The sequence below is a fragment of the Urocitellus parryii genome, chromosome 11, assembly GCF_045843805.1.
Source record: "Urocitellus parryii isolate mUroPar1 chromosome 11, mUroPar1.hap1, whole genome shotgun sequence".
Classification (NCBI taxonomy): Eukaryota; Metazoa; Chordata; class Mammalia; order Rodentia; family Sciuridae; genus Urocitellus; species Urocitellus parryii.
In genome coordinates, this window is record NC_135541.1 from 29,989,736 (window position 1) to 30,017,249 (window position 27,514).

General features: G+C 36.1%; 1 protein-coding gene across 5 annotated transcripts in view; it reads left to right on the forward strand.

Moving 5' to 3' along the window:
- Mast2 (microtubule associated serine/threonine kinase 2) overlaps positions 1 to 27,514 on the forward strand; it is a 185,785-nt gene that overhangs the window by 9,367 nt on the left and 148,904 nt on the right. For all 5 annotated transcript variants that reach the window (XM_026397772.2, XM_026397768.2, XM_026397769.2 and 2 more), the window contains exons 2-3: positions 15,887 to 16,034; positions 19,237 to 19,379. In XM_026397772.2, coding sequence (XP_026253557.2) covers positions 15,887 to 16,034; positions 19,237 to 19,379 — 291 coding nt within the window. The remainder of the gene's footprint in view (positions 1 to 15,886; positions 16,035 to 19,236; positions 19,380 to 27,514) is intronic.

Genomic DNA, 27,514 nt, shown 5'->3' on the forward strand with positions numbered 1-27,514 from the left:
TTGGCAAGTGCTGTACCACTTCGATACATCTCCACCCCTCAATAAGTACTTCTTGCCTGAATACATAGTAAATGAGATTGAGTCAAATTCTGAGTTCAGATTCCACCTCTGTGACAAGTTATTTAAGTTCTCTAAGCGTTAATTATCCCATATGTAAAATGGAGATAATAATATTACCTATTTCATAGTGTTATTTGTAAGGATTTAATAAGTTAATCTCTTTGAAACATGACAGCCTGATATCAAGAAGCACTCAATACTATTTAATTATCATGTTTTTAAGATATATGCACAGAATTTAGTAATATAGAATTCATACTTTTTGCTATTCTCAACTGGTTTTAGAAAGAAATACAATAGAAAAAGATGTCTTGACCTTGACCTTTGATTGGTATTATTGACCTATTCTTATTTTGTTCAGCTTGAAAGGGAGGCTTTAATTTGTGTAATTTTCCCTTCAGAGAATTTTCCAGATTTCTTTACTAAGTAACAGGGTTAAAAGAAGAGCATAGTGCTGGGGCTGTAGCTCAGTGGTAGAGCGCTTGCCTAGCATGCGTGAGGCAATGGGTTCGATCCTCAGCACCACATTAAAAAATAAATAAATAAAATAAAGGCATTCTGTCCATCTGCAACCACAAAAATATTTTTTTAAAAAGGAGAGCATAGTCTTCTTAGGTTTTAGAATATAATTAAGAACAAATCAGCCCAGGGTACCTATATTTTAAAATTTTGTGGTAGCATTTCAGCTATACCAGCTTTAATACAGCAGTGCTCTTTAAGGGACAAGCCGAGTATCAGATACACACATTCTTTAACCCTTAATATGTTGGCAATATAATGTTGTCAAGCCTTCTGTAAGATATTGGAAATGTTTTAAAAAGCGGTTTAGAAATAGTTGGTAATAATTTTAAAAAAGCCCTTAAGTAATTTCAAAGGAATGTTGCCAAGATAGTTATGTTTGGGTAACACAGGAACATTTAAGTCCTACTTTTGATCAGTAAAAGAAAAAGGACACTGTTATTAGCACAGGCTTTGGTCTTTATTTTAGTAAAGAACACTAGGTGTTCTTTACTAAAATAAGTTTATAGGTGCTATAACAGATATATTCAAAAGAACCTAAACTGGTGGGACCTAACTTCCTTTTTCTACAGAGGACTTATAAGGCCACCCGGGGAAAGAGGAGGATAGGCCAGACTGAAAATGGCTTAATCATTTCCACCCATATTTCTTTCCCAGAACTAAGTTACAGGACAATGCATAACTGCTAGAGGGCTGGAGAATGTCATATAGCTTATGCCCAGGAGGACAGAAAATCATGTTTGGTTAACATCTAGCTACTCCCTGCTACAGCCCTGAGACCCAAATGTAGTCCTTAGCTAGAATGATATAGATATCCTTTATTTTGGTTATAAATGGCCTAAAATTATAGTATCCTTTTATTCCTTCTAGGCCCATAGTTTTGGGTCACAACCATTTAGTGTGTGAGGAAAAGCCTTTTCCCAAGCATGGTAGAAGATCTGAAAAGCTTGTTTCCCTCTGCCTGTGGTGGAAACTGATCTCTTGGAACCCCCACTGTCCTTCAGGCCTTGATGTGGAGAGAGCTGTCTTTAGATTCTCTCACTTTGTTAACCCAGCCATGTGGAAGAGGAAAAATGTCAAAAGTGATTCAAAAAGAAGCCAGAGAAGCCAGGTGACTGGGTCCCACCTGTTTTTACATTAATAAGCTCCTAAAAGGAAGTATGACCTAGAGAGCCTACCTTTATAAAAGTGCTTAGACTTTTAATTTTTTTAAGTTATGGTAAAATACATTTGGCCTGGAATTTACCACTGTTGACATTTAGTACATTCAGAGGTTGTGCATCCTTTACCACTATCCAGTTCCAGAACATTTTCATCACTCCAGAAAGAAATCTCCGGATTTATGGATTCTGTATATTTCCTATAAATGACCTATCATATGTGGACTTTCATCTGGCTTCTTTCACTTAATCATGTTTTGGGGATTAGTCTACATTGTAGCATGTATTAGTACTTTATTCCTGTCTGTGGCTAATTAGTATTACATTTGATGTATGATATATTTGGTTTATTCATCAGTTGATGCACATTATGTTTTTTCTGTTGTGGTTATTTTGGGGTCGTTCTGCTATGAACATAAGTGCACTAGTTTCTGTTTGACTATCTTTTTTATTTTGAGACAGGATCTGATAAATTGTTTAGGGCCTCACTAAATTGCTGAAACTGGCCTTGAACTTGCAATCCTCTTGCCTCAATCTCCTGAGTTGCTGGGGTTACAGGTGTGTACCATTGCACCTGGTTTGGTAATTTTTTTATTTAAAAAAATTTTTTTTTTGGTACTGGGTATTGAACCCAGGGGTGCTTGACTGCTGAGCTACATCCCCAGTTCTTAATTAATTAACTAATTAATTAATTTCAAGATAGAGTCTTGCTAAGTTGCTGAGGTTCTCACCAAGTTTCCCGGGCTGGCCTCGAATTTGGGATCCTCTTACCTCAGCCTCCTGAATTGCTAGGATTACAGGTGTGTCCCTCTGTGCCCAGCCTTTATTTAACTTTCTGAAGGATTTCCAAACTATTTTTCACAGTGGTTATACCATTTTGGTATTCCCATCAGCAATATATGAGGGTTCTAATTTCTATGTCCTTGCTTCACTTGTCATTTTCTTTCTTCTTTTTAAAGAGAGAGAGAGAGAGAGAAAATTTTTTTAATATTTATTTTTTAGTTTTTGGCAGACACAACATCTTTGTATGTGGTGCTGAGGATCAAACCGGGCCGCGAGCATGCCAGGTGAGCGTGCTACTGCTTGAGCCACATCCTTAGCCCTCACTTGTCATTTTCTGTTTTTTAAAAATTATAACTGTACTAGTGGATATGAAGTGGTATTTCATTATCCTTTTGATTATCATTTCCTTACTAGGTAATAATATTGAATATATTTTTATTTACTTATTGACCATTTGTATAGAAATGTTTATTCAAGTCTTTGCCTATTTTTAAACTAGGATTTTTTTTTTTTTTTTTTGGTGGTTGTTGTTATTGAGTTGTAAGAGTTCTATATGCATTTTGGATAATAGATTTACCAGGTAAATTATTTTCAATTATTTTCTTCATTTTTTATTCACCAATTTATTTTATTTTATATTTTCTCTCCTACCCACCCTCATCAATTTATTTTAGAGAACTAAGTTGGGATTTATGAACTTGGAATGAAGATTAAATTTATGTTTCTATACTTTTGGTGGCTTTATGATTTTGTGCTAAATCTCTTAGTTTTTTCTGCTAAATTTTCTCTTTTACAAATTGAAACAAATGTTCCCTTTTATTACTCTAATGATGTTCTATTTCCTTTTCTTTCTTTCTTTTTTTTTTTTTTTGTTACCAGAGCTTGAACCCAGGGCATTTAACCACTGAGCACATCTTCAGCCCTTTTTTATTTTTTGCTTTAAGACAGGGTCTTGCTAAGTTGTTTAGGGCCTCACTAAGTTTTGGAGTCTGGCTTTGAACTTGTGATCCCACTGGATTTGGTGTTATATTTTCTAAGTCTTTGAGTATTGTGAAAAAAGTACTTGATCATGTATGCCTAAATACTTGTCTTATGTCTATATTCATTCATTCATTCTTTCTTTCTTTCTTTCTCTCTCTCTCTCTCTCTCTCTCTCTCTTTTTTGTGCTAGGGATTGAACCCAGGACCTCTGCTGCTAAGTTGTATTCTAAAACCATGTTTATAGAATTTTATTTTGCCCTGTGAGAAATTAAATTCTTACTTGGTAATCATTTCTGGCATTTTTAATTCTCATCTTGTTAAAAATTATTTAATTATGAAACAGATTTACAGAAAAGTGCTTTAGACACCTTATGCTAAAGCACTGCCTATGGTAACATTATTTGCAGTTTTGCTTTAGAGATTTTTTTTAAATCATTTTTTTAGTTATAGATGAACACAATATCTTTATTTTATTTGTATATGGTGCTGGGGATCGAACCCAGTGCCTCACGCATAGGTAGGCGAGCACTCTACCTCTGAGCCACAGCCCCAACCCTAGAGACTTTTTTAAAAGAAGTAAAATGTTAGAGAGATACTATTAGCATCCTTTCTCAAGAGGAAACAAGTGCTCTAAAGATGGTTTGCATTAAATGTTTTATTGGGGGAAGGGAGAGAGACCTCTTTTACTACAGATATTTGTCCATAAGCAAGATGCAATAGTATTTGTTTTTAAATTATATGTCATACCATATGAATCCTTTTATTTTATCTTTTTTTTTCTCTTGACATTGTTTTTGAGAATTATGTGAGTCATAGATGTGCAAACATTTTCCTGTAAAGGATCAGATAATAAATATTTTAGACTTTGTCATACTGTATTTGTCACTGATATTCTATTATAGTGTGATAATATCCAAAGGCAGTATGTAAAGAATGAATTTGAATTGGCTGTGTTTCAGTAATTTTATGCATAGAACTAAAATTGGAATTTCATATAGTTTTCATATTCTTCATATCAATAGAAATATTTCATGAAATTTGTTTTCAACCACTTAAAAACAAACTAATTTTACCTTCCTGGCTGGATATAACTTATCACCAGTGGAATTTGACTTGTCAGTTGTAGTTTGACAACCTCAATCAATGTTAATACATTTAGATCAATTTCATTAATCATTAACTGTTATGGAGCATTATTTTGAATAAATGACAATATATCTGTTTTTATAGTAATGGGCTCTTAGGTTATTTCCATCTTCTCTACTATAGTGCTGCAGTAAACATTTCCTTATGCATATCTCCTTGTGTACATGTGCAAAGAGTTTCTCTTGCTAGGTGTATTGTCAGACACTTTCTGAAGTGATTTGTGCCAGTTTGTATTTTGATCAGCGATATTTCCCTATGTTCTTGTCAACTCTTGTTATCAGGTCAAGAAGAAGAACTTTGTCAGTCATCAGAAACTCCTCTCTCTGTACCTCATCCCATCACAGCTCCTTCTTCCCTTTAAAAGTAATTATTACCTTGACTTAAAAAGTGATCACTATCTTGTACTTCTTTATATTTTGGAATATAGTTAGAATATCCATGCATTATTCATCTGCTTTATTTTTGTCATTAAACTTTTGCTAATATTTCAATAGCATATTAGTGTTTTAAATAAATTTCCCTTTTTGGTAGTAAGATTCAGAATCCTTTCATTTAAGCTGGGCATGGTGGCCCATGCCTCTAATCCCAGTGGCTCAGGAGGCTGAGGTAGGATCATTGTGTTCAAAAGCCAACCTTAGCAACTTAATGAGGCCCTAAGCTACTCAGTGAGACCCTTTTTCTAAATAAAGTACAAAAAAATGGGCTGGGGATATGGCTCAGTGGTTGAATGCCCCTGGGTTCAGTCCCTAGTACCAAAACAAACAGAATTCTTTCATTTATTTGTTATTTGTTTATTTGGATTTTTTGTCTTCTGTGACTTGTTCATGTGCTTCAAGGTTTTCTTTTTCCATGTTTTTTTTTTTTAAATTTTATTTATTTATTGGTATGTGGTGCTGAGGATTGAACCTAGTGCCTCACACATGCCAGGCAAGCACTCTGCCACTGAGCCATCACCCCAGCCCTCTATCTGTTTTTAATTGATCATTGGGAGTTCTTTATTAGTGTCATTTAAATATAAAGAAAAAGCAGAATTTGAAATTAGAATTGAAACTTGTAGTAGCTTAGTAGGTTTGGATTTGAAATGAGGAAAAGAATGTTTATTTTGTAGTGCTGGTTAAATCAAGATTGAAAATGTCTTGTTTGAGCACAGGCCTGTAATCCCAGTGGCTGGGGAGGCTGAGGCAGGAAGATCACGAGTTTAAAGCCAGTCTGAGCAATTTAGCAAGGCCCTAAGCAATTTAGTGAGATCCTATCTTAAAATAAAAATGAAAAAGGGATGGGGATGAAGCTCAATGATTGAGCGTCCCTGGGTTCAATCCCTGCCCCCCCCACCCCCCAAAAAAGCCTTGTTTGTATTGGATCTTTACCAAACATTTTTGTTTTTTATTGTGTCTATTCTTTATCTCTGCTGTACATTTATTTTTTTTAATATTTTTAAAAATATTTGTTTTTCAGTTTTAGGTGGACACAATATTTCATTTTTATATGGTGCTGAGAATCGAACCCAGTGCCTCCCACATACCAGGCGAGCACGCTACCACTTGAGCCACATCCCAGCCCCTCCTCTGTAAATTTATGTCAGAATATCTCTTACTTTTTTAGCAGAACATATATTTTTAAGATTCTTCCTTTCCTTTTTAAAAGCTTTTTATTGTAAAAATATAAGAAGTACAGAGAAGTACCAAAAACAGATACATGACTTAGTGGATCATAAGATAAACTTAACTTTAGAATCCTTAACCAGGTCAAGAAGAACTTTGTCAGTCATTCAGAAACTCCTCTCTCTGTGCCTCATCACATCACAGCTCCTTCTTCCCTTTAAAAGTAATTATTACCTTGACTTAAAAAGTGATCACTATCTTGCACTTCTTTATATTTTGGAATATAGTTAGAGTATCTATGCATTATTCATTTGCTTTATTATCCATTAAATATGCAGCAGTTTCCAGTGGCAATACTGTTACCTCCAATAATGTTGACTGAAAACTGCTGATTTGTTAATATGCTGTTGACATTCTTTCTCCACCTACATTTTGTGGTTGACCTATATCTATATTGTCAGATTATACAGCCATTATATATTATATGTTCTTCTTTTTAATGTACATTTATTCTTGTTTTAAAATTTTTTTTTGTAGTTGTAAGTGGACAGAATGCATTTATTTTATTTGTTTATTTTTATGTGGTGCTGAGAATTGAACCTAGTGCCTCACACATGCTAGGCTAGCACTTTGTGACTGAGCTACAGCCCCAACCCCATTTATTTTTAATTCTACAAATAATTATATAATTCTAATTAATATATTGATGTGTCTGTAGTGACTTTTTTCCTACTTTAGTCACTCCTTCCCCCCAGAAACTGGAACTTCATGCATGTGCCTTGACACTTGCCTTATTTTGTTCCTTTGAATGAGTCATATTTTAATGTTCTTTGTGCCTTGTGATTTTTGTTGAAAATTGGACATTTGAATATTGGTAACTTTGGAAATCAGCTTCTCCCCATTTACTTTCTGGTTTCTGCTGATTGTTGAAGGCTATAGTAATCTATGTAATGCATTTTCCCAATCTTTTTCATATTTGGTCATTAAAATTTGTTTTTTTTTGTCATGTTTAGATTTTCTTGATCACCAGGAGCTGGCCAAACACACATGTGCACATGCATGTGCACATGCGCGCGTGTGTACACACACACACAGACACACACACAAACTTCTGCCAGTCTTATAGATTTACTTTTTGCTGGGATTTTACTTCAATAGTTAGCCAGATTTGCATACTTGATCCTGAAGAGCAGTCTAAAAGATTAAGGTCTTTTTAGGTCTTTCCTCAATGTATAGTTTGCCGGAATATGCACATGACTTTCTAAATTACATAGAATATTCAGGTATTTTTGATTGCTCTATTTTTCCAAAGAAGTTCTTTTCTGTTCTTGCAGACATTAAGTGGTCTGTTTTATGTCTCAGTTATAATCTTTTGCTCCAGATGGCTTTGGGTGTTTGGATTACCTTTCATTGTTTTCACTTTGATCAGGTTCTGAGGTATAATGAGAAGACCACCTTGCTCTTTAGATAGGTCCCCCGGACAAGTTAAAACAAACACAAACTGCTGGACATGGTGACACACATCTGTAATCCCAGTGGTTCAGGAGGCTGAGGCAGGAGGATCGCAAGTTCAAAGTCAACCACAGCAATTTAGCGAGGCCCTAAGTAACTTATTGAGACCTGTCTCTAAATACCATATTAAAATAAAGGGCTGGGAATGTTGCTCAGTGGTTAAGCACCCCTGGGTTCAATCCCTGGTACCAAAAACAAAACAAAATAAAACCCCCCAACCAACAAAACAAAACAAAACAAAAAATCCATAAACTCATTTATGTTCAGAACCAGGGACCAGGGTCCCACACTCAGAGCATCATGCCAAGGAGGAGCAAATTAAAAATCCCACAAAGCTTCTCTATTAAGTTGACTTTTTTTTTTTTTTTTGAGATTGCACTATATTGCCCAGGCTGCCTTGTATTTTCAGTCCTCTTGTCTCTGCCTCCCAAGTAGTTGGTTGTAGACAAATACCGCTCTGCTGGGCTTTTAAAATTGACTTCTTAATTCACCTTTCTCTTGATTACTTGTAAACCTTGGTTCTGATAGTTCTGCTTGTTTTTCGGTTTTTTTGTGGGAAGATGAGAATTTGGAACTGTAGTATACCATTTTGCTGGTGTTATCTCTGGTTTTGTTTTTTTAAAATATATATATATTTTTTAGTTGTAGATGGGCACAATACCTTTATTTTATTTTTAATGTTTTTATGTGGTGCTGAGGATCAAACCTATGCCTCACACTAGGCTAGTGCTTACCCCTAAGCCACAACTCCAGCCCCTCTGGTTTTATTTTAATTTGTATTTCCTTAATAATGAATAATGTTGAGGATAGTTTCATATATTCATTTGCTATACTTTGTTGAATTGTCTGCTCAATCTTTTGTGGCATGTTTTTATTGGCTTGTTTCTTTTTTTATTATTGGCCTGTGAGAGATCTATATATACTGACTGACTGTCATTTACCAGGCATGTTTTGCAAACATTTTGACCTTGTTTTTTTATTTGTTTTCTTTTTTAAGCCTTTTTTGAAGAGCAGAAGTTTTAAAATTTGCAGATGTTTAATTTATATAGTCAGTATTTTTAAAATTGTGTGTTATGTCCTAAGAATTTTACCTACGTCAAAGTTAAATTTCTTTTAAATATATGTATGTATATGTTGTGGATGGACACAATACCTTTATTTTATTTATTTTTTTATGTGGCATTGAGGATCAAACCCAGTGCCTCACACTTGCTAGGCAAGCACTCCACCACTGAGCTACAACCCCAGCCCAGAGTTAAAATATTTTTAAAAAAAATTTCTTTAGAAAGTTTTATACTTTTAAGTTTTCTTTATAATCCATTTGGAGTAATTTTTGCATGTTGTGCTGATATGCTTGAAGTATGGGTCAAGGTTCATTTATTTTGCATGTGGATATCATGCAGAGGCTTTTTGATATGGATTAAGAGAATGGACTTTGATAAATGTGGTGGAGTTTGACTCTTGGCAGGATAGGTTTTGCCACAGGTGTAGAGTTCTCTTTACCAATTGGATTGCTAGTCATATGGGAAAAGTCAGCTTCCAATGAGAGTTAACCCATTTTTTTCAACCTAACAAGTTTTTAATGTGTATACTCCTATTTTCAGCTGTGAATTTTTTGCCTACTTGGAATCCTATCCTTGGTAGCATAATGTAAGTATACTGCTAGGCTTGTGGGTAAAATTAGTCTGAGATTTGGAGGAGGGAGATGGTTCTGAGCCAACGGGTGGGAAAGTCTGTGAGGGCTATGTACAGCAATAGGAAAAATATCCACAATTCAGTAGTATTGAGTTAAAAGAGAAAGAAGTAAACTCTAAGAGTTGGAAGGAACATGGAGAGATTATATAGTCTAGGAATTTAATTTTTTAAAGCATGAAATTTACATGGTATATAATAGACACATTATTATTACAATAGAGAATTATATATAATTCCTGGCTTGCTAGCTCTAATTCTACCTTTAAAAAAATCTCGCTTCAGAAAGAATGTTACCAAATGGGCATGTGGCACATGCCTGTGATCCTAGCAATTTGGGAGGCCAAGGCAGGAGGATTGCTGGTTCAAAGCCAGCAACTTAGAGAGGCCCTGAACAACTTAGTGAGACTTGTCTCAAAAAATAAAAAGGGCTGGGGATGTAGCTCAGCCATTAAGTGCCTCTGGGTTCAATCCCTAGTTAACTCTCCCTGCAAATAAAAAGAATGTTATCATACAAGTGAATTGACTTTTGTAGGATTTACTCCAAACCTGCTGTATTAATATATTTGGGCTACTATCACAAAATTCCATAAACTGGGTAGCTTATAAACAATATAAATTTATTACTTATAATTTTAGAGGCTGATAAATCCAAGATCAAGAGACAAATTTGGTCTCTAGTGAGGACGACTTTCTCTTATGCAGATAGTGCCTTCTCTCCTGGGCCTCATTTGTAAGGGCTCTAATCTCATTCATGAAGCTGTGATCACATGACCTAATCACTTCCCAGAGTCTCCGTAGGGGTTAGGATTTCAATGAATGAATTTTAAGGAGACATAAGCATTTACATTCATTTAATTTGGAAAGTAACCAGTTGCAAACTTGAATACTTGATTATCAATTTCAAATAATTTGTGGCTGATTTCTCACAGTTAATCAACTTCTGTATGGTGGCATCATATAGCAAGTTATTGATTTAGTCTTATTGCTCTCAAACTTTGGTGTGCTTCAGAATCACCTGGATGGCTTGTTGAAACAGATTTCTGGACTCTCTACTGGAATTTTTAAAAAATATTTATTTATTTTTTAGTTGTAGTTGAACATAATACCTTTATTTTATTTATTTTTATGGGGTGCTTAGGATCAAACCCAGGGCCCTGCATGCACTAGGTGAGTGCTCTACTGCTGAGCCACAACCCCAGCCCCTCCACTGAAATTTTTGATTTAGTAGATCTGGGATGAGGATTGAGAACAAGTTCAAGCTGGTTTTGGGACCACACTTTTAGAATCACTGTTTTAGGCAAGAAGAGAATTATTCATTGTTTCCTTTGGTTTTCTTTTTTTGTACTAAACATTTATAGTTCCCCTAATGGTTGTTAGAAAACTGCTGTAATTTATAGGTTTGGTAATATTTACTATTGCCATAGCAGTGTTTTATTTGTAAACTTGTTTTTCCTTCTGTATTCTCTTGCTGCTAAGCATACCACCCCAGCCAGAAAACTGAAAGTCACTTTTGTTGCCTTTTTCTCCTTAACTCTCTATTTTAAGAATCATTTGGGGGCTGGGGCTATAGCTTAGTGGTAAAGCGCTTGCCTTGCATGTATGAGGCACTGGGTTCAATCCTCAGCACCACATAAAAATAAATATATTGTGTGTCAATCTACAACTTAAAAAATATTAAAAAAAAGAATCATTTGACTACAAAAATGATAGAAAACGATATAATCTAATTTAAGCAGAAAAGAACCACAAAACCTATAGGTTTGCTGGACCTCATAAGGGATTAGAAATGTAGAAAACTTTAAGAAATAAGGGTGGAAGTTAGTAAGGAAGTTCTTCTCATGCTTCTTTTCTTTCTCTAGGGCTACATGTGGTTTGGTCTTACTTTGTTTTCTAGTCCTGTCTTTTGATTACTTTGAAGTAAATTCAGTAATGCTCTGCTATTTTAAAAAGTTCAGTCTAGGGCTGGGGTCATGGCTCAGTGGTAGAGCACTTGTCTAGTATGTGTGAGGCACAGGGCTCGATTCTCAGCACCACATAAAAATAAATAAAGATCCATTGACAATTAACAAAATACTTATTTTAAAAAAAGTTCAGTCTAGGGGGCTGGAGTTATATAGCTCAGTGGTAGAGCTGCTTGCCTAGCATGTGTGAGGCACTGAGTTCAATCCTCAGCACCACATAAAAATAAATAAATAAATATAAGGAATTGTGTTCATCTACAACTAAAAACAACAACAACAACAACAACAAAAAATTAAAAAGCTTCAATCTGGGGCTGGGGCTGTAGCTCAGTGGTAAAGCACTTGCCTTGCATATGTGAGGCACTGGGTTCGATCCTCAGCACCACATAAAAATAAATAAAGATACTGTGTGTTTATCTACAACTAAATACATATTAAAAAAAGCTTCAGTCTAGTTGAGTATAAGAAGCAAGATGCAAAAGAGTTCATTTTGAGTGATTATATTCATATCAAGTTTTTGATTGATATGAATATATTATAATTATTTACGCTGTTAAAAGTCTGAGATCCCGGGCTGGGGATGTGGCTCAAGTGGTAACGCGCTCGCCTGGCATGCACATAAAAATAAAATAAAGATGTTGTGTCCACTGAAAACTAAGAAAAAAAAAAAAGTCTTGAGATCCCCTGGGGTGTGTGGGGGGGATCAGGGATAGTGATTAGAAGAAAGCACAAGGGGGCTTTTTAGGATGCTGATTATATCTTTCTTTTAATCTTTGAAAAAATATATAAATATATACATATGTATTTAGTTATTGATGGACCTTTATTTATTTACTTACATATGGTACTGAGAATTGAACCCAGTGCCTCACACATGCCAGACAAGTGCTCAACCATTGAGCCGTAATCCTAGCCTTTTCTTTTAATCTTGATGCTGGTTACATGGGTATGTTCACTTTGTGAAAATTCACTGAGTTATATGCTTAGGTATGTGTATATCTGTGCAACAAGTAATATACTTTCAGCAAAAGTTAAAAAGACAGCCTAGCTTTAAAGTTAAATTTCTTATCTAATTTAAATTTTCTTCCCTTTGCCAGGTTTTGACAGAAGAGATTAGGAATAAGAAAGGTCATGATCCATTCTTTCATTTTTTTCTTCCCTCTGTTTTCTGGCTTCTTTTCTTTGGTATGTCCCAATAGGGACTAGAGAGATTGAAAAGGATATATTTTTCTCTTAATTGGTGCTGACTGAGTCCTCTCTTGGTTGTCCTTTCTTCTTTGGTGAAGACTGATTGGATGCCTACTGCACTGTATAGATGATGCTGGTTCTTTCTTGTAGCTCAGTTGTAAGTTCTTCTGGGATGAAACTTTTCTCTCTCCACATTGCTTTCATACAGAATATCCACTCTAGTTTGGCATCTTCCAAGACCTCTTTACTTCCCTCTACCAGGCAGTGAGAGAGCAGCTCTCTGTTGTGGGTTACCAGTGTTGTTGCCCAAACCCAGCTTCCTTCCATGGTTTCTCATTGATTCATAGGAATTATTTCTTATAATAAATAATTCCTATGAATCTTGATACACCAAGTGGTAGAAGTATATGTTGCTCTCTTGCTATATTTTGCACCATTAACTACTGTTTCCAATTTACCTTTATCACTGCTCACTTCCACTATAGTTGCTTAGACACCTGGGAGACTTTGATGATTCAGTGTCTCAACTTTACCTTTATCCTTTTATCCATGTTTTGTGCTTGAACATTGGTAAATTATGTTCTGGATGGTCACCACCAACCAATGTTCGGATTTTCCCATGTTTATGAACTCGTGAATCAACATATGACCTTAGAGATTTTCTTCTCTTTCATCTTGTCTTAGAGAAGTGGACATTTTCCCATTTTTTCCTTTGTGGCTTTTAGTATTCCGTGGTGCCGGTTACTTGAGTCTTCCTTTCTCCTTTCTGTCCTTCCCTTCTTTCTTTTTCTTCCTTTGGATTGAACTCAGTGGCCTCTTGGTTGTTAGGTAGGTGCTATACCCCAGTACTGAATCTTCTTTTTCAAATGCTGGATGACATAGGTATCAGTTGTTTCTTAGACTTCTTATTTTGTCCCTATAATATCTAGTAATGCACTCACTACTTATCTGTTTGTTATAGCTTCTGTAACAGTCCATCTTATGTTCCTATAACAAAATACCCAAGCCTGGGAACTTTATAAAAAAAGAGGTTTATTTAACTTACTATTTTGGAGATCTAGGTTCATCTGCTTATTCTGTTGAGGGCTTTTTGCCTACATTAAAGCATAATGGAGGGCTTCATGGTGGGAGTACATGTGAGAGGGAAATTACATAGTGAAATAGGAAGCCAGAAAGTTTTAGGGGCCAGGCTTGCTCTTTTTATAGCAACTCACTCTTGAGGGAACTAACCAGGTTCCTTGTAGAACTATATTAGTCCTTCTTAATGGCAGGAGTACTCCCAAGGACCTAATTACTGCCCACTAGCCCCCCAACTCTTAAAGGTTCCACTGCTTCTCAGCATAGCCACATTGAAGATCAAGCTTCCATCATGTGAACCTTTGGGGAGCAAACCATATCCAAACCACAGTAGCTACCTTCCTGGAGATGTGCCTCATTTGTCTAATTTTTCTACCAGTTAATACTGTTAAAAAGGGAGGATTTCCCTTTAAAACATCCATATCTTGATGGTGTTGTATATTGTTTCCTGAGTGAGGAGGAAAAGGCATTGGGGTGCAGTGGATGAACAAGACTAAAATGAGGCAAAAGGGAAACTCTGTCAGTATTTCATATTGTCTCTATCTTCTCCATAGTATTTTTATACTTTTTTGTTTGAAAACATATTGGCTTTTATTATAGGCATCTGAATAAAGCTCTAAGTTTTCATTTAGGACTAATTGAATATTAGTGGTATTTCTAACTTTGCATAATAGGTAAAGGAAGGCCTGCTATTTGATGATTTATTTAAAAACTAAACCCATTGGGTTGGGGTTGTGGCTCAGTGGTAGAGCACTCGCCTAGCATGTGCGAGGCGCTGGGTTTGATCCTCAGCACCACAAATAAAAATAAATAAAGTAAAGGTATGTGTCCAACTACTTCTAAAAAATAAATATTAAGAAAAAGAACACAGGGGCTGGGATGTGGCTCAAGTGGTAGCGCGCTTGCTTGGCATGCATGAGGCACTGGGTTTGACCCTTAGCACCACATAAAAATAAAATAAAGATTGGGCTGGGGATGTGGCTCAAGCCGTAGTGCGCTCGCCTGGCATGCGTGCGGCCAGGGTTCGATCCTCAGCACCACATACAAATAAAAATGTTGTGTCCGCCGAAAACTAAAAAATAAAATATTAAAAAGAAAAATTCTCTCTCTCTCATTAAAAAAAAAAGATATTATATCCACCTAAAACTAACTAACTAACTAAATAAATAAACCACACACAAAAAACTAAACCCAGATGTAGGGGCCTGTGCCTGTATTCCCAGCTACTTGGGAGGCTGAGGCTGGAGGATTACTTGAGTCCAGGCCATCTTAGGCAACATAGTAAGATCCTGTCAAAAACAACAATAACAAACACCAAAAAACTTTTCTTTACTGGATATGGGAAGAGTGTGATTAAAAGAAGAAAAGTAAGTAGATAAATATAATTATAAGTTTTATGTCATTTTGTGAGCCTTCTCTATTTTTCCTTTGTCATTTCATAATCAGTATCCCTTGTCCCAATGGCTTGGGAGGCTGAGGCAGGAAGACTGTAAGGTCAAGGCCGGCCCTAACCAAGCAACTTAGTGAGACCCTATTTTTTTTTTTTTAAGAGAGAGAGAGAGAATTTTTAAAAAAATACTTATTTTTCAGTTTTCGGTGGACACAACATCTTTATTTTATTTTTATGTGGTGCTGAGGATCGAACCCAGTGCCCCGTGCATGCCATGCGAGCGCGTTACAGCTTGAGCCACATCCCCAGCCCCCCTATTATTTTTTTTAATATATATTTTTTAGTTGTAGATGGACACATCTTCCTTCCTTCCTTCCTTCCTTCCTTCCTTCCTTCCTTCCTTCCTTCCTTCCTTCCTTCCTTCCTTCCTGCTTGAACCCAGTGCCTTACACATGCAAGGCAGGTGCTCTACCACTGAACTATAGCCCCAGCCCCTGAGACCCTATCTTAAAAAAAAAAAAAAAAATTAAGGGCTGGGGATGTGACTCAGTGGTTAAGTGCCCCTAGGTTCAATCCCTGGTTAAAAAGAAAAGAAAAGAAAAGAAAAAATTCTATGTCCTTGCAAAGCATACCAGGCTTTTATTAAGGGAACTATGTTTCCGGCTTTAGCTATTGAGTGGGAAATATAAAATACTGACACTTTTTAACTAATGAATGTTGTAGAGATGTTCAGTGTAAAGTTCTTATACTTCAGGAAAGTGACTAAAAAACTATAATGTTTTACTCTTTTTTTTTTTTTTTTTTTCTTTGAAGGATGTGGTAACTGGACTTAGTCCCCTGCTCTTCAGGAAGCTCAGTAATCCTGACATCTTTTCATCTACTGGAAAAGCTAAACTCCAGCGACAGCTTAGTCAGGATGACTGTAAGTTGCGGAGAGGAAGTCTGACCGGTTCTCTGTCAGGTAAATATCTGATTTTGTCTGAATGTGGGAGACTGAGTGGTAGAGAGCATGTTTTACATGCATAAGGCCCTGGGTTTAAACCCCACAACAACAACCAGAAAATGAAAGCAAACAAAACCCAACAATAACAAAACAAACAAAAAGAAATGTGGGACTTTGTTGTTAATATTTAAAGTTGTATCAACTGAGCATTTTGACAGCCTCTTTGCTAGTCTTGTATGGAACACTCCTAGGTAAGACTGTTTTCTCTCCTTATATCTTCTTCATGGACTCTAAATGCTAACCACCTGAACTGATAGGTATTTCTTGGTTCACCAGTGCTTCTGGCTACATTCCCCCTCAATCTGATTTCTCTCTCCTCTTATGTAGATTTCACATCTCTTTTCTCCTTTTGATTTTCTTTTTGAACCCGGTGCCTCACACATGCAAGGCAAACACTGTACCAATTCAGCTACAACCCTAGCCCCAATACCCCTCTTAACTACAGCCTCCCCTATGCTTATTATAGCTTGTATCTTTCCAGTTTCATTGGTTCTGATCTATCTATTTACTTTAGATCCTCCTCTCCAAAAGAAAACAAAATATGAAAACAAAACTAAAACAACCACTCTCCAAAATATATGTATTTTATTTGTTTATAAAATTGTTTTGTTTTTGGGGAGAGGCACCCAGGCCTCATGTGTGCTACACAAATGCTCTACCACTGAGCTATAACCGTAGCCCTTTTAAAAAATAATTTCACCTCTAAATAGTCAGTTAGTTTCTGTCTGTCTGTTTTGGTATAGCCTGGAGGACAAAAGATAAAAGCATATGCTCACTCTGCTACTTTTTTTTTTTTTTTTTTTTTTTGGTATTGGGGCTAGAACCCAGGTCCTCATTCATGCTAAGCACACCCTCTTCCACTGAGCTACACCCTCAACCCTCACTCTGCTATCTTTAATTGGAAATGTTTTATTCAATAACCTCTTGAATTATTCTAAGAATAGTAATTAGGATTTTTAAGATTTTCTTTTTTTCTGTATTATTTGTTTTACTAAAAGGCTAGTTTTGTTTGTACATAATATTTCTTTTATTTTATGTTGTTTTTTTTCCTCAAATTCTTGGCAGTTGGGGCTGGGGTTGTAGCTCGGTGGTACAGTGCTTGCCTAACATGCGTGAGGCACTGGGTTTGATCCTTAGAACCACATAAAAAATAAATAATATAATGTTGTTAATATGAAAAAAAATTCTTGTCAGTCTTTGTCATTTGTGTTTCAAGTTCTTACTGCTCTGTGCTCAAATTGGGTTCCACTAAAGTTGTATGAACCTTTTTATCTAGAGGGATATGATGATACTAGCCTTTTATGTGTGGGTAGGATGAGTCAACAAACTAGCTTTCCTTTAGAATATATAGGTGATGAGTTGGCAGGTTGTTTATAGGATTATGTAATATTTGCAAAATGAAGTTCAGAAGGCAGGTATGCAGGCTTTACTATAAGTTTGTGAAAATTTTGAGTTGAGAACTATTATTATTATTATTATTTTAAATATTTTTTAGTTGTAGATGGACACAATATCTTTATTTTATTCATTGTTATGTGGTGCTGAGGATCGAACCCAGTGCCTCACACATGCAAGGCAGACACTCTACCACTGAGCTATAGCCCCAGCCCCTTCATCATTATTTTTTTGATGCTGCAGATTGAACCAAGGGCCATGTGCATACCAGGCGAGTGCTGTACCACTGAGTAACATCCAGCCCTAATATGATTTCTTGTGAGAATTTTATGGAGAGGCTTCTCAGTAAAGGGTACATTTGAAAGGAGACTTGAAAGATAACTAGATTTTTAAAAAATGTATCACATTATTTTTTTTGATTAAAAGTAAAACAGGGCTGGGCTTGTGGCTCAGTGGTAGATCACTTGCCTAGCATGTGTGAGGCACTGGGTTCAATTCTCAGAACCACATATAAATAAATGAATAAAATAAAGGTTCATCAGCATCTAAAAAAAAGTAAAAAAAAAAAAAGTAAAACAGACTCATTTTTTAAAAAAAATTGAGTGTAAAAACATGTATCAGGGCTGGGGATGTGGCTCAAGTGGTAGTGCGCTTGGCTGGCATGCGTGCAGTGCGAGGTTCGATCCTCAGCACCACATACAAATAAAGATGTTGTGTCCACCAAAAACTTAAAAATAAAACATTAAAAAAAAAAAAGAAAAAAAATATGTTTCATGACAAAGTGAAGTTCTTAGTCTTTCTCCTGCATCTTAGTTGTTTTTGTTTAGTTTTTGCCAAATTGCTGTCCAAATGAGTTATCTCATATTTTGTTTGTAGCAAAAACAAGAAAACTGTAAATAACTAGGATTTTGCTGGCACAGGAAGATTTAAGTGAATTAGGTGGTTAAAATTAAGCCAAAGTACTAGGCATAATGCTGAAGCTGAATGAGTGAATGGGTGTGAAAAAGAGTGGAAGGAGATGAGGCCAGGAAGTAATCTTGATCTATGGGGGTCTTTTTATGATGTTAATTCTTTAAATAATTAATTCTTTGGCTTAATTCTTTAAATAGTAGAGAGCCAACAGAAGTTTTTAGGGAAGGAAATTATACCACTACATTTATTTTGGTTAGACCGCTAGCAGCAATGCGAAGAATGTTGTGAAGAAAGGATGAAAGTGGCAAGTTAGCTGGCAAGTTCCTGAGGTTCTAGACACTTAGTCTTTTTTTTAAAACACAGTCTTTACAGGTGACTTTCATGTAATTTTCAGTGAGATTAAGGCAGTCAGTAAATTGGATTGAGCACATGAAGTCTTCTAAGTGAGTCTTCTGCTCTCTAGCAGTGTAGATTGTTTCTCTTCTGAATCCCAAGGCCAGACTTATTTAGGAAAATTTGTACCACTCATGTTGCACTGAGTTAGTGAGAAGCCAAGTAGATTGGAAGAGATTGGAAAACTCCCATACTGATGGTTAGGTATATATCAAGGTAGGAGGTTGGCATGTTATTGAATATTACTGAAAACAGTCAATTCATTTCAGTGTCCTACTTGGAATTCTCACTACCACCGAGACATTTGGACATTTTAATGCACTATAGATTATAAAATGGATAAGAAAGACTTTACTTTGTATTAATATGATTTTATCCACTTGATATCATTGCATCTGTGTTTTTTCATTTATTTATCAATAAATAATTACATATATATTTTTTGACCCTTGGTTTGAAGGTAAGCAGCTGCTCCCTTTGTCCAGCAGTGTACACAGCAGCGTGGGACAGGTGACTTGGCAATCTTCAGGAGAAGCATCAAACCTGGTTCGAATGAGAAATCAGTCCCTTGGACAGTCTGCCCCTTCTCTTACTGCTGGCTTGGTAAGTGATAGTAAGGATGTTGGCTTTTTTTGGGAACAAACCCTTGAGCCTCATTTGTCATTGCTACATATTATTCTCCTTTTTAGGATTTAAGTAATTTCTCAAAGTGAAGTATGAAACAAGATTGGAATTTTCATTGAATATATTCTGTTGACTCTCTCAGGCTGTCACTGTCACTGGTACTAATTAGTGAGCATCAAGGAAAGATTCAATATGGTTGTAATGTTAATGAATACATTTCCTGGGAAAGAACTTTTTTTTTTTTTTAATAGAAATGATTCTAAATTTTGTGACATTGTGTTGCTTCTCTATACAACTCTGTGGTATACATATTTAATACATGATAGGGAACATCTTTGAAATACAGTGGGTACTTAAATATACATTAGATGAAATAATGAGACTTTTCTTCACCTGGATTTTGTGTGAGAAGCAGGGCATGTATGATAGTCTGGGCATGCTGTTTTCTGCCTGTCCTTGTAAGTCATACCATTTTACCTTCAATGGTTCTGCCTGGCTACCTAAGGCACCCAATTAATTTTCTGCCAATTTCATACCCTTCCCTCTGACCTTTAGAATAGGTATAATAATAATTTTCAAGGTACAATAGCAAACTTGCTCCCATTAAAATGTAATCTAATCTATATTTTAGAATTATCAGCCTTTTGTCTTCCATGGAATAGAAAGTTTTACTCATTTGTTCATCCTGGAAGAGGGGATGGGGAGGAATTCTTTGTGTAGCAAGAAGAGAGCTGAATTTTTGATCAAGGGATTTCCTAATATTACCTGAAGTTTGGGATTCTTAGGCTGTAGAGAGAACCAGGCACTTCTCCTTATGGCACTTCTCCTTTCCCCAAATTTTTATTTTAAAAATTTCAAACTTACAGAAAAATTGAATAAATGGTACAGTGAACATCCATATAAGCCTTTGCCTGGATCAGTTTGTAAATATTTAGCCATATTTATTTTATCTGTATGTATATTTAATTTTTTCCTGAGACATTTCAAAGCAAGTCAAGGACAATATTATACTGTATCCTTAAGTATTTTTTTCTAAGATCAAGGACAGTCTCCTAAATTACTGTAATATATTATTAGATCCAGAAAGTTTAACGTTAATTTAATAAAAGTATCTAATATAAAAGCCATATTCAGATTTCCCAACCTGGTCCCCACATGTCTATAAAAGCCCCACCCCTTCTTATTTAGCCTTTGGAACTTAAAAAAATATATATATATGGGATGTGCACCCTCATAATTTCTAAGGGTAGTTCTAGGCATCTACATTTTCCTTATAAATACTACACCTAATTCTACAACACCCCTTTTAGAACTACTGCCACCAACTTAAAGGAGAGTGTTTGATTTTGAGGTCATATGTCATAGAAGGGATTCCTAGACTAAGGTTGGTGGAGTCCTAGCCTAGGCTAAGTGAAGTAAGTACAGTTGTCCTTAGTATTTGTGGAGAGTTTGTTCCAGGAATCTCTCAGATTTCAAAATCTGCAGATTCTCAAGTTTCTTATACATAGTGGCACAGTATTTACATATAATTTCTGTATAGCCTCCATATACTTTAAATCATTTCTAGATTATTTATACAATGTAAATGTTACATAGACAATTGTTGTATCGAATTATAAACACATTTTAAAGGATACAAATAAATAGATGAGGAACTACATGATGTCTGGAAGTGTACTGAGTGCAGGAGCTTCCTCTCCTGTGAGTTGGTGCATGCCATCCTCCTGGCATGTGGATGAATTCCTCTTCCTTTAAGCCATGCTTCCATGTGCTTAGCTGTCCAGGAACACTGTAAACCCTGTACTTTGGTTTTTCATAGAGATTTCATTATATATGCATGACTCAAGCATAGACAACTGTTTAGAAATGTGATTGAACACAAAATGTGTTACTAATGCTAATAGGCTGAGGGGAGGAAACCCACAAGCAAGGCTAGTCTGTTTAGAAATCTTCTTGGCCTCTCTGTGTAGCATTCCTTTTTAGGTATGAGGCCAGATTCCTTTTGAAATGGGGGTCTTGCACTATCAGAAAAGATAGGTCAGAGAATTTCTTTATGGCCAGTTCCAAGATAGAAAGGTGTGGGAGATGAGGGTGGGTTGGGTGTAGAGTATTTTTTATTTCTGTGTCCTGCCTTGGGGAAGAGAAATTCTAGTTTCTATGTATAGCTTTAGGGAGAAGGGTAAAAAAGAATTGATGAAAGAAGGGCTTAAAAGTATTGATGAAAGAAGGCTTAAAAGTATTCCAACTTTATAACAAAAAAACTGAATTCATTTTTATCACTTTGGGAAGCTGTTCTGAAGCTACTTTAAGAACTATGGACACAAAGCCAATTTTTTTTTTTTTAAAAGAGAGAGAGAATTTTCTTTTAATATTTATTTTTTAGTTTTCGGCAAACACAGCATCTTTGTTTGTATGTGGTGCTGAGGATCAAACCTGGGCCGTACGCATGCCAGGTGAGCGCCACTGCTTGAGCCACATCCCCAGCCCAAAGCCAAATATTTTGACTTTATTATTTTAGTTATTTAAGAAATAACAGGGCTATGTGAGTTGTGAGATTGGTAAACCTGGACAAAAACCACAATATATATGCGGTAATGTCGGAAGGTGAGATTCATATAAAAATCAATCATTTAATAGCATTTAGTACATTCACAATGTTTGCAGCTACCATCTACCTAAAGTTCTAAAATATTGCACTACTCTAGAAGAAAATTGTCTACCCATTAAACAGTCATTCCTTATGCTACCCTTATCCCAACCATGGCAACCACCAATCTGCTTTCTGATCCTAGGGATTTACCTATTCTGTATTCATATAAGTGAAGTCATATAATAAGTCCCACCTTTTGTGTCCAACTTTTGTTATTGAAGATTGAACCCAGGGACACTTAACCGCTAAGCTGCATTCCCATCCTTTTTTTTTTTTTGAGATAGGGTCTCACTAAGTTGTGTAGGGCCTCCTCTCTAAGAGGAGACTGGCTGCAAACTTATAATCCTTCCGCCTCAGCCTCCTGAGTTGCTAGTGACTTTTTTCATTTATCATGTTTTAAAAGTTTTTCTATATACCACATACCAGTAATTTATTCCTCTTTATGACTGAATAAGATTCCATTGTATGGATTTACAGTAGTCTCCCCTTAGCTGTACTTTGGCTTTTCAGGGTTTAAGTTATCTGAGGTCAATAGTAGTACAAAAATAGGGAAATTCCAGAAATAAGCAGTTCATAAGTTCTAAATTATGTACTATTTCGAGTAGCTTGATGAAGTCTTATACCATCCTGATCTGTCCTGCCTTAAACATCTTTGTTCAGCTGTACATGTTCCCTGCCTGTTAGTCTCTTAGTAACCAGTTATCAGATCAGCTGTTCTGGTGTTGTAGTGCTTGCTTCAAGTTATTCTTGTTTTACTCAATAATAGCTCCCAAATTCAAAAGCAGTGATGGCAGTTTTACTACACAGTATATTTAATTATTAATTATTATTATTTTCATCTTACTGCCTAATTTATAAGTTATAACCCTAGCCCCAGGGATTTTATCTTGTCCTTCTGTCTTCTTGCATTCTTTCTTTCTTGGCTGCAATTGAGTAGCTTTCTTCTATCATGCCATTCTGCTGTGATACTCTGTCTCACTTCAGGCCCAGAGCAATGGAGTTGGTTGACTATTGACTGAGACTTCTCAAACTGTGAGCTAAAATAACTTTTCCTTCTCTAAGTTGTTCTTGTCAGGTATTTGGTCACATCAGTGAAAGGCTGAGTAACATGTCATCTGATGTAGATACTCTTTAAAAAAGTAATTTAGAGCTGAGGGTATAGCTCAGTGGTAGAGTGCCTGCTAAGTGTGCATGAGGCCCTAAGTTTGATCCCCAGCAACACAAAAACACACACACACACACACACACACACAAACACACGAGTTTATTTATTTAAAGTTTTATTATGGTTTCTTTGTTGACTTATGAGTTATTTTTTTTAACATTTATTTTATTTATTTATTTTATGTGGTGCTGAGGATCAAACCCAGTGCCTCACACATACTAGGCGAGCATTCTACCAGTGAGCCACAACCCCAGCCCCTTGGTTATTCTTTTTGTTAAGAGGAATATGTTTCTAATGCCACCTAGTGTCATTTCCAGGGTATATGAATAATGTTTCATAAGAGGTTTTAAAACAAAAATTGGGAGATTTAATGAGATTTGGGTATTAACAGTCTAGAGTTTTTCAAAAACATTCTCTCCTTTTTTTCTGGTAATATCAGGTTTCAACCCCAGGGCTTTGTGCATGCCAGTCAGGCACTCTTCCACTGAGCAACAACTTCAGCTCAGGCATCTTTTCTCAAATACCAAAATAATCATTATTTTACCTGAACAAATTTGGAGCCGAATTTTACCTAGGATTGTTAAACATTTTTTATCTCTTCTGTGATGATTTATAAAGAATTTAAGGTATATCATCCTAATATAAAGGCCTCTATATTGTCTAAGGAAAATTAAAATTTAAAAACATTAAAAAATGAATTGGTGGGGCTGGGGATGTGGCTCAAGCGGTAGCGCGCTCGCCTGGCATGCGTGCGGCCCGGGTTCGATCCTCAGCACCACATACAAACAAAGATGTTGTGTCCACCGAGAACTAAAAAAAAAAAAAAAAAAAAAAAAAAATGAATTGGTTGTCTAATGGTATCTTAGTTCATTTTGCGTTGCTATAATAGAATACCTGATTGGGTAGTTTGTAAAAAGTAGAAATTTATTTCTCACAGTTCTGGAGTCAGGGAAGTCCTAGATCAAGGTATTGGCATGTGGTGAGGGCTTCCTTGCTACATCCACAGATGGTGGAAGGTAGAAGGGCAAGAGAGTACCCACTCCTACAAGCCCTTTCTTTTAAAAAAAAATATATTTTTTTAGTTGTAGATGAACACAATATCTTCATTTTTATTTGTTTATTTTTATGGGGTGCTGGGGACTGAACCCAGGGCCTCACGAATGCGAGGCAAGTGCTCTACCATTGAGCTACAACCCCAGCCCTACAAGCCCTTTTTATAGTGGCATTAACCCATTTTGGGGGCTACATTTATACCATAATGTAATGAATTCTTTTTTGTTTCCTCAGCATCCATATCAAATATATATTGATTTTTTTTAAAATTTTAATTGGAAGCAATGCTCAGTCACCCTTAACCGAATTTCCAGTTCTGTATCCCCTCCCAGTTCCTTGGTGTTGTCAGTCCAGACTTCTGTCTTATGCAACCACCTCCTGCAGCCACTTCCTGCAACCACCTCCTGGTAACAACTAGGTGCAGGGGCTGTGCAGATAGGCTGATGTGATTCCCTGTCAGTCACAGTGTGACCTATTGGAACTTATGTCTGCTTGATTTAAACTCACTAGTTAAAACTCCCCAAGGAAAATCTGTTTGGATAACTTCCTGGACCCGAATAAGTTAGCTTGGGGATCTGCCACTCCATTTTCTGATGTGTGTGTGTGTGTGTGTGTGTGTGTGTCTTCCAGGTGTGCCATGTACCCCTCAGGGCCTTAAGTAATAAAATCTTGATTTTTATCTTATGTTTCCCCTTAATCATTGAAGGAGTGATCTCTACCTTAAAGATCTTTTTTTTTTTTGAGAGAGAATTTTTAATATTTATTTTTTAGTTCTCGGCGGACACAACATCTTTGTTGGTATGTGGTGCTGAGGATCGAACCCGGGCCGCACGCATGCCAGGCGAGCGCGCCACCGCCCGAGCCACATCCCCAGCCCTAAAGATCTTAATGTACCATAACAATTGGGATTACAAAGATATCTTATTGAATTTGTTGATGTTTATAATACATGGGAAAATGTTTATGAAAGTTTTCTAAAAAGTGTCATGTGTCAAAGAGAATGATATTAAGTTATCAGTTAAAAGTTACACCAGGGTTGGGGTTGTGGCTCAGTGGTATGGTGCTTGCCTAGTGTGTGTGAGGCACTGGGTTTGAGCCTCAGCACCACATAAAAATAAATAAATAAAATAAAGGTATATTGTGTCCATCTATAACTAAATAAATTTTAAAAAATATATTTAAAAGAAGTTAAACCAGTGGATTTTGTTTTTAATATTCTACAGAATGTACCAGTTCTGGCTTTTTTTATACCAGGGATTGAACACAGAGGTTCTTTACCACTGAGCCACATCCCCTACCCTTTAATTTTTTTTTTTTTTTTTTTGAGACAAGGTCTCACTAAGTTGCTTAGGGCCTTGCTAAGCTTTGAGCTTGTGATTCTCCTACCTTAGCCTCCCAACCTCTGGGATTACAGGCCTTGGTCACCGGGCCCAGTAGTACTGGCCTTTTGATTGGGCCTTTAATGTCATGTAATGCCATGCATCTGTGTGTGTGTGTATGTGTGTGTGAAAATATTTTTTTTTTAGTTGTTGATGGACCTTTATTTCTTTTTATGTAGTGCTGAGAATTGAACCCAGTGCCTCACATATGCCAGGCAAGCGCTCTATCACTGAGCTATAACTCCAGCCTGCGTCTGTGTATTCAACAGTGCTAGGCAAAGATTGAAAAGCAGTGCCATTAGTATGTTTTGTCATGTAAGCAGATATTTGAATTGTGATAGAGAACTAGTTTTTACTAGATATTAGGCCTAGGTTCTTTTGCATGCATTCTTATATATTTCTCAGCTATATTGAGTGTATTGTCATTTTTCCATTTTTGGAATCTGTCTTGTCTATAGATTGTATCAGGAACAAGACTGATTTTAGAGATTGGAGACCATTATAAAAAGAGGAATGTTAAATAGTAGTTGCTGAAAATAGTTAATATAGCAGACCTGAGATTGTAATTCTTAGCAGGCCTTTCTGCAAGGTTGGCTCTTAGCTGATGTCTGGGAACTTGAGCTCTTATTTATTTATTTATTTATCTTGTGAGCTCAAGTGTGGTACATACTAGGTAAGCACCCTATCACTGAACTACATCCCCAGTCCTTTGGAACTTTTGTAGTAAACAGTTTCCTACACTGATAAAAGATGTATAAGACACTGTCCTTAATTATAGAAAACTACTAGTTGCTATATGATCACTATATGAGGCATATTATGGTCACAAAAGAAGTGGTGATAAGTTGTGAATGTGTGGGTATTAAAAACTTAATGATAATGCTTGAACTGGGTTTTAAAAAATTGGGGGGAGGATACTAGGGATCAAACCCAGGACATCATACATGTTAGGCAAGCCCTTTTCCATTTTGATATATTCCCAGCCCTGTTTTATAAAATTTTGAGACAGAGTCTTGCTAAATTTCTCAGACTGACCTTGAACTTGGGATTCTCTTGCCTTGGTCTCATGAGTACTTGGAATTTCAGATGTGTGCCATCACGCCTGACAGAGAAAGGTGATAACCAGAGTCAAAGGGTAGAGGGCAGATAATGATAAATAAACAAAGGGTGTGTGTGTGTGTGTGTGTGTGTGTGTGTGTGTGTGTGTGTGTGTAGATCACTGTATATTGTTTAGAGAAAGTTTTTTTTTAACTGAATGAGGGTCTTTGCCCATGTTCTTTACTCTCTGTACATTTTTTTGTTTTCCTCTTCAGTTGTCTCATCTCTATTTAATTTACTTTAATTCTGACCCTTTTCTTAATTGACTTATATATGCAAAATATCCTAGAATACTTTCTGGAATTAATTATCTAATAATTATACTCTTCCTAGAAACCTCTACAGGTTATGCTTTTAATTACAAGGAATTGATGGAGATCAGAGAGTGAATCCATTAATCAAAAGATAAGAATATGGGAGTCAGAATAGACTTAAGGATTGAATGATTGTCTAGTAAACAATTGTGTATAGAGCTCAGGAATTTTGTGCTAGAGATATAGATTCAAGTGTCAATATTCATCAGTATGAAAATGGTAGTTGAAAGTATGAATGTGGATGATGAGTTCATTTGAGGGAGAACATGGAAAGATTTAATACTAAGGACAGCCTGTGGGAACACCTCTTTTGTTAGGTGGTTATCTCTGTTAGCATAGAGATCATGTCTTTTTTAATAGATCTTTTTGGACTGCTTTTTTTTTTTTTGGCAGTTTCTATACTAGGTGCTGCATGTACACAGAATAATAAAATGTGGTGTTTGTGCTTAGCACAA